Source organism: Scatophagus argus, chromosome 21 (assembly GCF_020382885.2).
Source record: "Scatophagus argus isolate fScaArg1 chromosome 21, fScaArg1.pri, whole genome shotgun sequence".
Taxonomy (NCBI): Eukaryota; Metazoa; Chordata; class Actinopteri; family Scatophagidae; genus Scatophagus; species Scatophagus argus.
In genome coordinates, this window is record NC_058513.1 from 19,517,274 (window position 1) to 19,532,212 (window position 14,939).

The 14,939-nt window shown below is 48.8% G+C and overlaps 2 protein-coding genes across 7 annotated transcripts in view; both read right to left on the bottom strand.

Annotated features, from left to right (window-relative positions):
* Positions 1-58: 58 nt before the first annotated feature.
* arg1 (arginase 1) lies at positions 59-4,576 on the bottom strand. Of its 2 annotated transcripts, none has more exons than XM_046377365.1 (8): positions 4,407-4,576; positions 4,238-4,310; positions 3,531-3,705; positions 2,593-2,752; positions 1,694-1,791; positions 1,283-1,387; positions 816-952; positions 59-583 (listed from the first exon to the last, which is right to left on the bottom strand). In XM_046377365.1, exons 1-8 carry the CDS (start codon positions 4,533-4,535, stop codon positions 420-422), a joined length of 1,041 nt encoding a protein of 346 aa, XP_046233321.1. In that variant the 5' UTR covers positions 4,536-4,576; the 3' UTR covers positions 59-419. The 2 variants fall into 2 exon arrangements, with proteins under 2 accessions (XP_046233321.1, XP_046233322.1); XM_046377366.1 differs by having other exon boundaries at positions 1,694-1,788; positions 4,407-4,570.
* A 425-nt stretch (positions 4,577-5,001) lies between these two features.
* heatr1 (HEAT repeat containing 1) overlaps positions 5,002-14,939 on the bottom strand; it is a 17,751-nt gene continuing 7,813 nt past the window's right edge. For 3 of the 5 annotated variants that reach the window (XM_046377334.1, XM_046377336.1, XM_046377333.1), the window contains exons 17-45: positions 14,888-14,939; positions 14,604-14,781; positions 14,374-14,522; positions 14,089-14,281; positions 13,768-13,940; positions 13,332-13,496; positions 12,994-13,236; positions 12,753-12,884; positions 12,327-12,430; positions 11,991-12,137; positions 11,427-11,545; positions 11,212-11,333; positions 10,927-11,055; positions 10,197-10,421; positions 9,974-10,103; positions 9,412-9,593; positions 9,092-9,147; positions 8,884-9,007; positions 8,669-8,809; positions 8,126-8,427; positions 7,582-7,732; positions 7,149-7,328; positions 6,699-6,833; positions 6,483-6,587; positions 6,223-6,385; positions 5,879-6,033; positions 5,627-5,785; positions 5,425-5,533; positions 5,002-5,166 (exon numbers count right to left, since the gene is read on the bottom strand). The exon at positions 14,888-14,939 is cut by the window's right edge and continues 146 nt beyond it. In XM_046377334.1, coding sequence (XP_046233290.1) covers positions 5,078-5,166; positions 5,425-5,533; positions 5,627-5,785; positions 5,879-6,033; positions 6,223-6,385; positions 6,483-6,587; positions 6,699-6,833; positions 7,149-7,328; positions 7,582-7,732; positions 8,126-8,427; positions 8,669-8,809; positions 8,884-9,007; positions 9,092-9,147; positions 9,412-9,593; positions 9,974-10,103; positions 10,197-10,421; positions 10,927-11,055; positions 11,212-11,333; positions 11,427-11,545; positions 11,991-12,137; positions 12,327-12,430; positions 12,753-12,884; positions 12,994-13,236; positions 13,332-13,496; positions 13,768-13,940; positions 14,089-14,281; positions 14,374-14,522; positions 14,604-14,781; positions 14,888-14,939 — 4,312 coding nt within the window. In that variant the 3' untranslated portion in view covers positions 5,002-5,077. The remainder of the gene's footprint in view (positions 5,167-5,424; positions 5,534-5,626; positions 5,786-5,878; positions 6,034-6,222; positions 6,386-6,482; positions 6,588-6,698; positions 6,834-7,148; positions 7,329-7,581; positions 7,733-8,125; positions 8,428-8,668; positions 8,810-8,883; positions 9,008-9,091; positions 9,148-9,411; positions 9,594-9,973; positions 10,104-10,196; positions 10,422-10,926; positions 11,056-11,211; positions 11,334-11,426; positions 11,546-11,990; positions 12,138-12,326; positions 12,431-12,752; positions 12,885-12,993; positions 13,237-13,331; positions 13,497-13,767; positions 13,941-14,088; positions 14,282-14,373; positions 14,523-14,603; positions 14,782-14,887) is intronic. The other 2 variants (XM_046377337.1, XM_046377335.1) reach the window with 1 other exon arrangement.

Genomic DNA, 14,939 nt, shown 5'->3' on the forward strand with positions numbered 1-14,939 from the left:
GGTGCAGTAGTTGAATGAATGCTGTGAATGTTAGCCGGCCTCCACTGAGGAAGCCCTGCAGCTTTAATGTCTTTATTTGGTTGATTTTACAGGATAAAAAGGATTTTATTACATTTTCAGAATACAAATAATTGTTGGTATCTCATTTACATTTGAGATAAAATCTCTAGCAATTAATTGATAACTATCGCCAACACAATTTTCATTTATCTGACTTTGGATTTGCAGTAGATCAATAAATGACGTGCTTTTCTGTTTCTAAAAAGCGAGCTCAAACAGGAAGTTTTGGTTTTCTGCATGTGGAAGTTTAAGACGTCTGTCTGAGGTGAAGAAGTTCAGATCTAAGAATCCCTTTAGTTTCAGTTGGTGAGACATTTAGGTGACCATCAGGGCAGTGGGAGAGTCCAGCATCATCCCTGTCAGGGCTCGGGCAGGAGGTAGCCTGGTGGGTGGTTTCCCCCGCGGAGACGTCCGAAGCATCCGAGCAGCAGGTCCACTGCAGTGCTGACCGTGGACTGGACGTCCTCGTCAGCCTGACCCCTCAGAGGGTTCACCTCCACCATGTCCACCCCTGACAGAAGACCTGCAGGACAAACACAGGTGAGACTCACAAAAGCAAAGTCCATGGACACCAATCACAACCTTAATTCTGAGCTCTGAGGTTCATTACTGACCCTGAACACACTAGTTTGACAAAAAAAAAAAGCTTTTACAGTGTGGACCAGTCTGCAGGACAAACTGTCTCTTTCCAGTCTTCGTGCTAAGCTAAGCTAACCAGCTGTCGCCTGTAGCCTCATGTTTACAGACAGATTTACCTGTCTGACAGATCTGTTCGGCGATGTAGACACCCTCCCTGTAGGTGAGCCCTCCAGCTACAGGTGTCCCTGTTGCCGGGGTAACAGAGGGGTCGATGGCATCAATGTCATAGCTCAGGTGGATCGGTTTCTTCACTCTGCTCAATAAGAAAAACACGCATCGTATTATACACCAATCAGCTACAACATTAACACTGCTGAAGTGAATGACACCAATCATCTGTTTACAGCGCAGCGTTCTGGGAGGAAACGCTGGGTTCTGACGATCGTGGACGTTCTTTGAGACACGCCACCCACATAAACTTTGATTAGCTCAGTGTTGTTACTGCCTGTGCTTCACATCTCTGTAAGGTGATTTTTTATTGCTAATCTTCAGTGAAGGCAACAGGAACAACACCTGAAGTTGCTGTGGAGTATCAAGGTGGCCCCTGAGGACACAGTGACACTCATCATGAGGGGGAGCTCACCTGGCACACAAGTAGTCACATGTCTCCTCCATGACCTTGGCAACGCCCAGGTGATCCATCTCCGACATGGAAAACACCTTCACACCCAAGAGCTTCAAGATGTAACTGTGAAGATAAAGGAAACTCGTCCGTCAACAAAAGATATCCACGTTACTTAAGTCTACTTTAAAAATGAATCGAGTTTTTCTTTTAGCGCAGACTCAGCGTGCTGATGCTAACACACGTTTTTATACAGATGGCCAAAGTCCTCTCAACAGCTGTGTGGTGGATTGAAATGTGGCTCAGATGTTCATGCTGCCCTCAGGATGGACTGTAAGAACTTTGGTGACCTCTGACTTTTCATCTAGACTTGTCCTGATGTGGATCTCTTGTCCCCAGTCTATGTGACTTCAGATAAACTCAGAAACCTACTGCTCTCCTGGGTCCACGTCCCTCAGACCGATGTAGACGAGATGTTTGGCCGACACACACGGCTTGATCCAGGAGAAGCTCGGCAAGACGGGAATCTGCTGACACAGGCAACACCTGAATCTGAATATTCAACCGACCCAGATACAAGATACAAGATACAAGATACAAGATACAAGATAGGTTTATTCGTCACACACACAATCATACACGGTACAATGTGCAGTGAAATTCTTTATGTCCCTGCTACCAAAAAATAGGTAAATAAAAAATTTAAATATTGCAAAAAGAGAACGCTTATAAAAAAATAATAAAATTAAAAAAGTGAAAATGTGCAGTATACCCGGACCAATTTGTTTATGTTACTGTAAGAAAACGGTTACACCATCAAGCTTGTAGGAGCCATAATGACAATTGTTGTTATTGTTGTTCAATAGTTAACTGAAAAATGTTGTAATGCCATTTTGAGTTGATTGTGATGTCACAGCCACTTGGGCGTCAGTTATGATTGAGCAGCCAAAGGAGAAACATAGCTTTTTGACCGTCTGTTCATGACTGAATCTTGTAGCTTTGTTTTTGCTTATTTAAGTAAAGATTTTTGAACAAAGTTACCTGCTCAGAAGATTCATTACTACCAGCCAAGCTTATTGCTGAAGGTTTGCTTAATAGTGGCGGTAAAGAAGATTACTGGACAGATTGCCGCTACAAAGCTGTTTTATGGAACTAAAAAACTGCAGCTTGTGGTGTAAAGCAGGCAGATTAACTGAAGGTGGAAACTGTAAGTCGCTCATGGGTTCCTTTCAGAGATTCACAGCCGTGAAGGTGAACCATCGTCATCTTTCCCTCCAGGACAAACCTTTCTGTTAAACCGACTCTGCCGTCATGGTTGTGTCCACACTGACCTTCGAGTGCAGCTCGTGGAGGAGGTAGGACATGGGCTGTCCATGGACGTTTCCGGTGGGCGAGGTCAGCGGCGTGTTGATGTCAGCGTGGGCGTCGACCCACAGGACACTCAGCTCCCCGACCGCCGCCGAGTGACCGTGGACGGAGCCGATGGCCAGACTGACGAACCACAGAGATGAGAGCTCATCACTAAAACATGCGAGCGTTAACCGGATTACTGATGTGAACTGACCCATCTGAGAATTTCCCCACTGTGGAACCAGTAAAGACCAATCTGATCCGATCCGATGGGATGCAGTCAGATCGGATCTTAAATGTATGTTAAGTCCATGAAATGACTGATCTCATTCGATGGGACGAGGTTAAAGGAAAACTGATCTGAGCGCATTTCATTACAAACTGATGTTTACTCTGCGGTTTGTTTTTTACTGTTTGCTCACGTTTTCTTCTCCACACAGTTTGTGTTTTCTTGGCTATATTGTTCCAGGAGGGCTGTGAATAACCCCAGCCAGCTAACGTCGCTGTTCAGACTTCCTGTTCGATCACACCCTTTGACACCCTCGTGTTCTGGACCGTGTCCTGCTGGTGGATGATTGATGGACTGTGATGCTGTTGTTACTGGACACCAAAGTCAACCATTTACCACCTGACAGTTCGGAGTCAGCAGGGTGAAACAGACGGTTTATCTTCTACGTGGGTGGACACGGTTTTGAACTTCAACTGCACTTGTCCTTCACTGGAGAATTTCTGTTTCGTTCTTCTTTGTATTTCTGCTCCACTACATTTCAGGGAGAAATATTACTGCAGTATTTTTCCCTTGGCCTGTAATTCAGTCGGGCCTTTATTAGTTCACATTGGCCACGCCCCCGGCCATTATTCGAGACCTGGTTTTTATTGGATGTGGTAGCTCTGTAAATTCCCAATCACCATGATGTACCTGTGGTCTCCTCCCAGCATCACTGAGGTGTGTCCGTCCTTCTTCACAGCCCGCACTGCCTCCGACAGCCTCCGGTTGGCGCTGCCCACCGCCCGTGCATGTTTCACCCGACCCACGGACTCGTCGTCCGCCACTTCCTCAAATGTAAGGTTCCCATAATCCTTCACTGCACAGCCTGCAGACAGGTGAGAGGAGAAATGTTCACTGTGTGTGATTTGGGTGAAATGTGCCTTTAATCAGACCGACTAAGTTCAGCTCTAAATCTTCCGTGTAGGTGTTTCTATCCCTCCGTATTTCTGCCAGCACGCTGACAGTCAGCACATCATCTGCGTGTGAGGAAACCTTTGACAGAACAACGTGCTGCACGTCAAATCAGTGACGTACTGTGAGTGCGCGCGTACGAGCAGGCGGACTCACTAAACAACGACTTTAACCAATAAGTGCCCTAATTAAGTGGATAAAAGTTGGTCCCGCGGGCTGTTTTGCTCCTAAAGCATTACTTAACTTTATTATTGTTATATTAGATCATGAACATCATGAGTTTCGAAAGTCAAACACGCTTCTGTTTAAATAAGCTGTGGTGACTTAGCAAACACAAGTGACAGCTTCAGCTCGAAAGTTTTTAAGGATCCCAAAGGCATTTTATTTATTTATTTATCGCATTTGGAAATAAATTGATTTTATTTTCAGACAGGTGCTGACGTCACCTTGCTCATGCAGCCGGTGCAGCAGTCCGGCAGCTCGGAGCAGGTCCGGTCCTCCGTCCACCCCAGCGCGAGGCTGCCACAGCAGAGGACCAACAAGAAGAAGATGAAGAGGATGTAAATCACACACACACACACACACACATCCTGCAGCGTGTCCGCGTGCCCTCACCTGTCCTTTAGAGAAAGGTGCTCCTATGATCCCCACTGACCGTCCGTTAACACGATGATGATGATGATGATGAAGACATCGTCTGCTGACAGTCAGCGCGAGCTGCCGCAGCGTCCCCGCGCTCCTCATGCTGACTGACACACACCCACATTGGAGCCTCCGAAAAACTCACTCGTGACGTCACCGCTCGTCCGATCTGTGTGTGACGCCATCACTAAGTTAACTATCAGCTTGTTTCGTTTAGTCAAAAAACAAACAAACAGTGAAGTCGACGGGAGGCTTCAGCGCAGCAGCGTGAACGACGTGCTCGTGCTGGGTTAGCCGCACGAGCAGCCGCTATTCCCTCATCTGGCTGTTGGCACAAACTCCTCGTGTGCCTGATACATTTAAAGTATTTTGAGGATCCAAACGTAAGGCGGCGCAGTCTGTGAATAAATTCAACAGTCAACAACAAAAACCTTTCTGATAATCACGTGATAGTTTTTCAGGCACAATTCTTCAGAGCGTCACAGTGTTTTGGTGCAACACACGGTGACGTACTTTTTCTGTTTGTCCCCAGTTTTTTAACAATAAAACAATAAAAAACACAAAATGCTGACTTAAAGAACAATGTTTATTTCTTGTACATGAGAGGAAAGAAAAACAACACACCAGCTGTGTGTGTGTGTGTTTTAGAAGTAGCTCTGTAGAGGTTCTCCCAGGATGTTCTCCATCTCCTGAATCACCTTCTGGACCTGCTGCTCCACTTCCTCACACTCATCTGTAAACGCACACACACCAGCCATATGAGATTTATTATTTTTTATTTTATTATACTTTCGTCAGTGTGTCCTCTCTAACTGAACACCACACAGCAGGAAACCAATCAGGCTAAAAAATATTTTTTTCTATAAAAAAATGACATGAAATATCCACTCACTCTTATTTTGAAATGAGGTGTTTGTTTCACTTGCTCTTTTTTTGCCCTGTTTTGTGTGTGTGTGCGTGTGTGTGTGTGTGTGTGCGTGCGTGTGCTCACCCTCCATCAGTTCAGCCAGGAAGGGGATGGTCTCTGGCAGCAGCACCATGTAGTTCTCCTTCAGTTTGGACGCCACCTCCAACAGCATCAGCAGGGAGGAGAAACGCACCTGAGGAGGAAGAGGAAGAGGAAGGGGGGGGTTATTCCCGCACAGGTACTCCACCCAGGCCCCAGTGCTCGGTGTGTGGGCAGGTGTTCTCACCTTGGAGTCTGTGTGTCTGGTCTTCAGGAGGATCTGGTAGTTGAGAGTTTTCCACTGAGTGTCGTCAGCCAGAGCCACAGCGAACTGCCCCACACAGGGGACCAGGTGCTGGGTCACCCTCTGCCGGTACACCTGGTCTCCACCCAGCGTGTTCTCCAGCTGCGCACACACACACAGAGGAGCAGGAAGAACTCAGAAGGGATCAGCAGCTTCAAATGAAGGCCACGTCCCGTTTCGGTCAGGGCTTCTCACCTGGTCGAGCAGCGAGCTCATCAGGACGTCGGCTCGCTCTTTGCTCAGGAACCTCTGCGTGTCGTACAGGAAGATCTTGTAGAGGCAGTCGAGGATGTACTGAAGCAGCAGAGCGCTCTTCTCCTCGCCTCGCCCCGAGTCAAACAACAGGTCACCTGACAGGAAGAGGCCAAAAAACGTTCAACAGTAAGCTGACAACACAGTAAAACTGAATCAAGTGGGGGAAATAAAACAGTTAAGTTTAATGAGATCAAGTAAAATAAGAACAAAGTCAACTGAAGAAATAAAATTAAATGAAGATCAAAGTCAAACAAAGATAAAGTTAAAGTCCAGTTAAATCTAACCCGTCTGGGAGCTGCTGGTCTGTCGCAGCAGGTCAGCAAACGGCTTCACCAGGTTTCCTGCGAACAGGACGAAGAGCCCTTTGAGGCGCTCGGCGATGCAGTCGGACAGTCGGTAGAAAGTCAGCAGACGTTCTTTACTGTGCGATTTGCTCCATTCGAACAGCTGGAGGACACACACACACACACACACACACACACACTGGGTCACATCAGGAAGCATCAGCTGACACGCGGTCACGTCTTCACTTCGCTCAGGTTACCTTGAAGAAGAGCGGCCTGAACGTGACCTCAGACAGTTTCATCACCATGGCGAGCAGACAGTCAATCACGCAGCCCTCGATCTCCGCCGTCTTCTCCAGGTCGCCCTGAACACGAACAGAGACCCTCTGATGCAGCTCTCATTTTGTTTGCTCCCCAGCCCACCAAGAACAACAAAGACGTGAAACGGAGACGATCAGAAAAGACGTCAGACTGACCTGCCCGTGTTCAGCACGGAAGTCCAGAGCGCTCAGGAAGAAGGAGGTGAGCTCTGATTGGTGGAAGTTGAGCTGATCTTTCTCCATGTGACTGATGTGTTCCTTCAGGATGCTCATCAGCGCCCCCAACTGACCCTGCAGGGAAACACGAGGTCAGTCAAGGAAGGAAGTCAGTACTGCAGTCAAAGTACTAATATCACACTGTAAAAATACTCTGTGACAACATTACACACCAGCTTTCATAACCTCTTCATACGTCTGCGTGTTAAGTAACTAAAGCTGTTAAAAATGTAGTGCAGTACTTGTACTTCAGTCAAATATCAGTCACTTTGTACCACTGCATGTGATCATCATCAGGGTAACAACATAATCAAAACTTCAGTTTAAAGTAAAATAATAATAATTAGTTTTTATTAATAACCAGGATGAGGAAACATCATGTGATCCCACCTTCTTGTCGGTGACCATGTTGCTGTAGCACTTGGTGATGGTGGGCAGTAGGACCCTGGGGGGCAGCTTGGTGGCGAGGGTGCTCCTCAGAGAGGTGAGGCGTGTGCACAGCTGGGTGGAGGTGGTGGAGGAGGAGGAGGAGGATGAAGAGGTCTCCACCAGTCGAGTCAGCCGACAGGCCTGCAGGAACAGGAAGTGCTAACATGATGCTAAAGCTAATCTTTATCTTTTGTCATGGTTGTTGTTGTGTGTGTCTGAGGCTAAATGCTAACATGTTCCCAATGTTCACGTTTCAGTCCAACACGTTAGCATGATGTCAACACGGTTGTTTCTGCACACTGTGATGTTGTTTCTTTATCTGAATGTTTTAAACTAACAAACAAATGAGTCAGATCAGCGCCTCCTGCAGCTCTGTCCTGTGTGTATGACTCACCTGTAAGGTGATGTCCTGCAGGTACGGGCTGATGAAGTGCGGCAGCGTCTCTGTGACACGTTGGAAGGCGGTGATGGCGCTCAGCAGGTAGATCTCATTGGTCAGCAGCTCCTTCCTGTCAATCAGCGTGTGCAGCACCGCCGGCATCAACCTGCAGGAAACAACAGATGCCAACAGTCAGTTCCTGCTCACAGGCCGACGACTGACCAATCATATCGCTGGAAAACTGGCTCGTAATAATGATGATCAGTTTGAGTTTATCACACTAACAGCCTGAAGAATTGATGATCATTAGAGCTTCATACTCTTTCAGTGCAGTGAGATTGAAACGTTTCTCTGTCAGCTGCTGTTGGTTGGAATGTAAAGACCGAGGGATTTCAGACGATCAGAACTCTTCAGTTCTGGCAGCAGAAAGGAGAATCGCGTGGGTCGTGTGGCTGCTGAGAATCCTTCTCCTCACCCTGGACGACTACACACAGTGTTCGGACTGTCTTTGAAGGCATCAATCCCCTGCCCTCCCTCCTGTGTCAAGTGGCGCTCTCACCTGGGTAACTGCGGGATGGCGAGGGCTTTGAGCGTGCTCACCACCTCTGCGATGCAGAGCAGAGCGCTGCCCATCACGTTCTTCTCTTCCTCCAGCGATGAGACAATCTCCACCGTTTGCTGCAGGACGGGCACCAGCGCCTCCTGGTGGTCCGAGCCAAAACTGCGACAGAGCAGCTTGAGGCTGTAAAGCGCCGTCTGCCGGTTGATGGCCTGCTCCGCCTCCTCCTCCTCCATCACCTTACTGTGACTTTTACCCACGATTGTCAGGAGGTCACCGGTCAGCTGTAACAGTGCAGTGACCTGAGACAGAGAAACAAAAAGTGAAATTATATTTTTCATGACTGTTAAAGAAAAAGAAGATAAAAATGACGTCGTGTTTTTATTAATTCTAGTTAAGTAACTTTATGTGAAGGAGTGTACGTGTTAACTATGAACTGTAACTTCATAAACTATGAAGGTCGATAAAACTAAATGGAGCAAAAAGTTGGCACTTTACGAGCAGCCCCTGAATGCACCAGGCAGGGCGCAGAAGCGTCGTTACCTGCTGTTCCTCCCACTGCGTCCTCTGCTGCAGCTTGTTGTTCAGCAGCTCCATGGCTTTCCTCCTGACCGACGGCAGCTGATTACCCATCAGCCCCCTCATCACCGTGATGAAGGTGTCAGTGGGCAGCAGGGAGTTCACCTGCGCGACAACAGGTGATGAGAAGGTGTTTGCCGTGCGGTATTTAAACAGAAACAGACGGAATAATAACACACCTTATCCAGAACGTCGTACGCTTTGTTGAGCAGAACTCTCCAGAACTTTGCTGTGGGTTTGTCAGCGTTCTCCTCCACACAGCGAGCTACACTGTGGATGTAGTGCAGGATCTCCTCCAACAGCCTGAAACACACACACCACTTTCACCTGCTGCACACATGCATGCATGCACGCACACACACACACCTTCAGCACACACAAACTGACCTCTGCTGTAGCTGCTGTAGAGACTCGTCGCCGCCGCCGTCGCCGCCGTCTGCCACCTGAAACATATCCCATGTTGTTTATCTGAACACTTTGTGTCGTACCGTTTCGCCTCGTGTGTGTGTGCTGATCGATTAATACGCAAAACACTGAATGATTCATGTGAGAATCGCTCATTCTCGCGATCATTTGAGACAGCACAGCCTGTAAATCATCTTCATCTCGTCAGTCTGGACTGATGAAGGTCATGTGATCAAAAGCTTGTTTGCACGATATCCTGACTCGCCACTTCCTTCAGTTTTACAAACGGAGACGCCGCCCACCTTCGTGATGAAGCCGGCCGAGCCGAGCAGCTGAGCCATGAAGGAGACGCAGAGGAACTTGAAGTGTCGCAGCTCTTTGCTGCTGTGAGCCTCCATGCTGAAGATGAGCTCCTCCACCTTCTCCTCCTCGTTCTCCTGCTTCTTCTTGGCTCCTCGCCGGCTGACGGAGTGCTTCACCACAGCTGCAGAGGACGCAAACAGTTTGGAGCAGGCTGACATTTCAGTGATGAATTAAAATTATTTTAGAACTTATAACTCCTTCTATTCTCCGCACTGAAATCTCCATTCCCGAGCCGAGCTTTGACTAAAGTTAATAAAGATGGCCGACAGGTTTCTCCTTCCTGAACCCGACTGGACCAAAGACATCGTTCGGCTTTGCTGATTTTAAGTCAGACAAACGTGATGGCTGGCAACTGCCCACAGAGCTTCTGAGTAGATCTGAGGTGAGAACATGGCCGCTTTACCTCGACTAGGCCTTGTGAAACTGGTCCCTGAAGTTCAGCATTCAAGGCAGATTTTGATTCTTTGCACTCAGGGTTTACATCATAGGAACGAGTCTCACCTTCGTCTTTGTCGTCAGGCAGCTGCAGCAGGAAGCTCAGGATGCGGATGAGGGAGGTGAGCTGGTCGGTCACCTCAAACTGACAGCAGAGAGAGATCCAGAAGTCCACGTCTCTCTCCAGAGCTGCATCCTGCACACAAACACAAACAGGAAGCCTGGTTCATCCCGACCTGTACCCCCCACTGCTCCCACAATGCCTTGCTCTCACTAACTGCCGTCTTGCCTTCTCGCTCGCGGTGCTGGCCGTCTGTGTGGCATGCAGCTTGAACAGGAGCAGCAACAGGACCCAGAGGAAGCGGGCGGGGCCCAGTGTGGTCACCAGCTGAGCGAGGACGGGCAGCCGGCGGTGGTCAGGCACGTGAGGCAACGCGTCAGCAAACACGTGCATGATCTTTGTCACCACGGCGTCCACCTGAGCCGAAGAGCCGCCGTCAGAGAGCCGATGAGCCTGAAGACACCAACATTTGCATTAACCAGGTATCAATGACAAGTTAATATGAACACACTGCAGTCGTGTTCTGTCTGTTATCGACTCCTTCTCCTTCTGAGTAGATCTGCTCATCGTTTAGTGTGAAACCTCCCCCTTTTCTAGGCTGGTCTCTTCTTCCCTGGTAAGTTTTAAATACTAGAAAATGTAGTTTGGCTGACACATTAAAACACACACACACACACACATCCAAAACAACAAACTGTTGAAAAGAGAAGATTTATGTTGATGAATGTTTTAAATGAACACAGCAGGAATGTGCCTCATTATGCACCAGGTAGCAGCACTTCAACCACCTTCGGATCTTCCCAGCCTTCATTTGTTCATGCCAGCCACTGACCTTTACAGGAGACCTGACTTTCATCTGAGGCAACACGGTGTGATGGGTAACTTATCTTAACCTATCTGCTGATTTATTCTCCCTCTGAACGGTTTGAGTCAACATGGCAGCAGGTGAAAAGCTCACCTTGATCAGAGCAGGTATGACCATCTGAACCGTCTTGTCGATGACTCTGAAGCTGTAGGCGTCGTCCAGACGCATGATGTTGGCTCCCATGAAGGTGAAGATGGGCATGATGTTGTGCAGGACTTTTTCCTGGACGACAGAGACGCGACGGATTATTGGAATGGACACACAGTCCAAAGAAACGCTAACTGTGAGGGCTGAATTAACGACACTCCAAACAAAGCGAAACTGAAGCGCAGCTGCGTTTGTTCAGCGCCACGCAGGAGGCTGCGTTTGCTCACTCACAGGGAAGATGGCGGCAGCAGTGCCCAGCAGCAGCAGGGCGTGGTGATGTGTCTGCGGCATGTCGGACGCTCGGATACACTGAACCACCAGCTCCACGCTGAACTTATCTTCATCCAGGACGTCTGCGCAGAAGGACAAAAGCATCATGGAAGAGTCTGTTATGTGTGGATGAGGCAACAGAAGGGACATCTGATGTTTCCTGTCTGCTGACCGACCTGCAGCCACAGCTCGTCCATCAGGAGACAGTTTGTGGCAGACGTTGAGCAGACAGCTGAGCAGCAGCTGTTTGGTGTACTCCATGTTGGTGTGTTCACCTGAACTCGGCTCCAGGCTCCTGAGGATCAGACAGACGGCACTTCGTGTTTTCACCTCCAGAGGACAGGGACAGGATGAACTGTGTCGTTTCAGTCCAGACGCCTGAAGGCTCTTACAAATCATTCCTTCTAATCATTAATATGTGTACTTTTATTATTCTCTGGCGTCATTTAGTGCCACAGAATCCTTTAATTTCACTGGTTTACCTTAGACAGCCGGCTGAAATTCAAACTTTTGGATTTATCAGATATGCACTTCAGGTTTCGGGCTGCCAGAAAGTCAATTAATTAAATTGAACAAATTATTTTGAGTGTTTAGCAGAGTGCTGTCTTAATGGTGATTAAATACAATGTGACTTTGACCTGGCAGAGTCTAACCTGTAAACCTGTAATCTGTCAGTGCTTTAATCATAAGAATTTATTGGTCAACTGCAGTTTGTGCATTCATGAACTATTTGTACTTACCTGGCGAGCAGCGAGAAGAGAACCGGCACCAAAGTCTGGGCTCTTTTCAGCTTCTTCTTGTGCTGCAGCAGCTCCAGGATCAAAGTGACTCTCTGCCAGGAAACAGTGCCCCCCTGTGGACCCACTTCGTCACTCTCCTGAGGTTTCCTAATCGGGGGAAAACACAACTTTACAACAATTCCAGCTCACAGACAGAAGCTGATGCTGTTTCTGAGAAAAATGTTGGGTGCTGAAGTGCTCATCAAAGGTTTGTGATCACTAAGATGTTCACACAAGTTTATGTGTGTTAATCTACAGTGAGCGAGACAAACAGGAGATAGAAGAAGTGAAGGTCACCTCTGGGTCATTCTGCTCCTGCGACTCTGCTGCACGGTCACATTCACTCTGGCCTTTTCTGGTGGAGCGAGCTCATTGGCCACCAGCTGACCATCAACCGCAATCTGTGAAACAGGCGGAAAAAGGTTGGAGGGTTGACGAAACCCGACTGGACTGTAAGACTGATTTAAGGTGAGCTTCAGCCCTGGTTTCACCTCTGGTTTTAGTCCTGGTTGACTTAATGCAGATCAGAAGTGTGAACAGAGTCTCTCCAGCACAACACAAAACGTTGACTTGTCTCATTCATGTACAGGAGAACCACATCAACAGAAGTGGACTTTTGACATGTCGCCTCAAACAGACAGCTTCATTAAAGTCAACATGTGGGCCTACATTTCACAGACAAGAAGCTCACCATGTTGGTGCTCATCCTCTTTCTGAGCTCACCCCTTTAAAGACGCTGCTGATGGTGTTGGCCACCAGAGGACTCCTGCTGTCCACCAGCACATCGAACATCACCGACAGCAGCTTCTGCTGCACCTGCTCATCTCCGAGTGCCGAGAAGAACGGCTTTGTCATCTACGGAGAGACCGCAAGCAGCGTGAGTTAGTTTTTATTTTTCATTTCAAAAGTAGCTTTGTTCCTGATTTGAATCCTGGGTTTAAGCCCAGGTTCAGGTTTGGCTGACCTGTTCCAGGGCAAAGATCTGGCAGCTTGGGATGTCTGGATGCTGCTGAGTCGAGGTCCTCAAAGCTCTGATAAACACATCCAGACAGTTCCGGTCCTCTGCCAGCAGGGGGGCCGACACCTCATTGTATTTCCCCAGGACGAGCTGCATGAGCTGGGCCTCGGCCCGCAGCAGGGTCGGGGCATCTGGGCCACTCTGCTCCAGGAGCCGATCCAGAACAGGAAGCAGCGTAGACAGGACGCTCTGAGAGGTGGAGCAGAAGGACAGGATCCATTTAAGGGAAAGGGGTTCCTTTGTTGTGAAGAGATTCATATGTGCAGGTGTGCTCCTGCTCTCACCTGCCCGCTGACAAGGCTCAGCGCCCGCAGCAGAACAGCAGCGCTGTACGATGGACAGCAGGGAGTCTGAACGCTCTGCAGCAGCTGCTGCATCGATGACTGCAGCTTCTTCTGCTGTGTCTTCGCTTTAACAGACAGACTGTCTTCATGAAGCACACCGAGAGCCTGCAGGTACAACAAGGACAACAAAGCTTTTTTTTTTAAAGTTCTCAATGTTAAAGCTGCTAAAGTTGAATATTTTGAGCCCTCAATGGTCAAATATAAAGTTCGAAAACATGATTTTAAATAACTCTTGACCGGCATCACGTAGGAAAGCAATGAACTGATCTCAAGTCAGATTTCTGTCCAGTCCAATTCAAACATGTTTCACAGAATTACTGAGCTACAGGGGAGACCTGTAGTCACTGACTGCTCGGGTTGGACTTGTTGAACTCACCTGGCTCAGGTATGACGGGTCAGCGATGATCTCCTCAGGGGTCTTCAGGAGCTTCTCTACGATTGGCTGGAAGGGAGAAGTTTTGGCTCCTGATAGGTTTTGCAGAGCGCCGAGGGCCGCCCTCCGGACCTCCCGAACCGGAGAGCTGAGGCAGCAGAGCAACGACGGGAACACTGAGAGACAGACAGAAAGTTATGGACACAATAACACTCTGGCCTGATGATGGCGCTACAGGGAAAATCACCAGAGTTATCACAGTTGGGACAGATGGACAGACAGACACACCCTCTCTTCCAAGAGGCTCAGGTTTTGGAGTCTTACCAGGTGAGTCAGCGGCTGCCAGCTCCTCCAGCATGGCAGCCGGTTGAGCACTCAGCAGAGCTCTGCCCATGTATAGAGCCTGAGTCTGCAGGACGGCACCAACCTTCATGTCCAGCTGGTCGCCGTGGTTACTGCTGTATCCCCACAGAACACACAGGAACCTGAAGAGCGTCAGTGGCTCAGGCAGGTGAGCCTGGAAGAGAAGAGTGAGACCATAGTTATGTCATCTTAAGTGGAAGCTAAGCATGAAGGGTTAGGAAAAAAAAACAGGAAGTGACCTCATACCTGGATGAGCAGCTTCATTAAGTCTCTGAAGCTGCTGGCTGCCGGCCCCTCTGCAGCACCGCTGATGATGAGGCTGAAGAGGCGGCAGGTGAGGCTCAGGTAGCAGCAGGTGTTTGTGTCCAGCCTCTCCGGGTTCCACCACACCTCACCTGGTGAAAAAACCACACAACATGATGTGTGCGTGTCATCAGGTAAACCTGCAGCCACTACACATCCAGGAGGGCTGTTACCTTTGAAGGAGGCGTCGTGACACCTGAGGGAGGAGATGAAGTCTCTGAGCAGAGACATCAGAACGAAGCTGTACTCTCTGTCCAGCCTTTCACCTGTCTGCTGCCCACACCTGCTCAGGTACACAGTCAGAGCTTCAGAGAAAGACGAGGGGATGCTGGCGTGACGCTCGGCCTCCTGCTACAATACAGGCACAACAATCAGACAAAAACAAGGTTCTGACACGTGAATTTACAGCAGAGTTTTCCCTCGGATGCTCCCCCCTCCCGTAATGTCTCCATCTGACCTGTGAGCGCTCGTCCCTGATGGCCTCCAGCAGGGGGGGCTCCAACAGCATG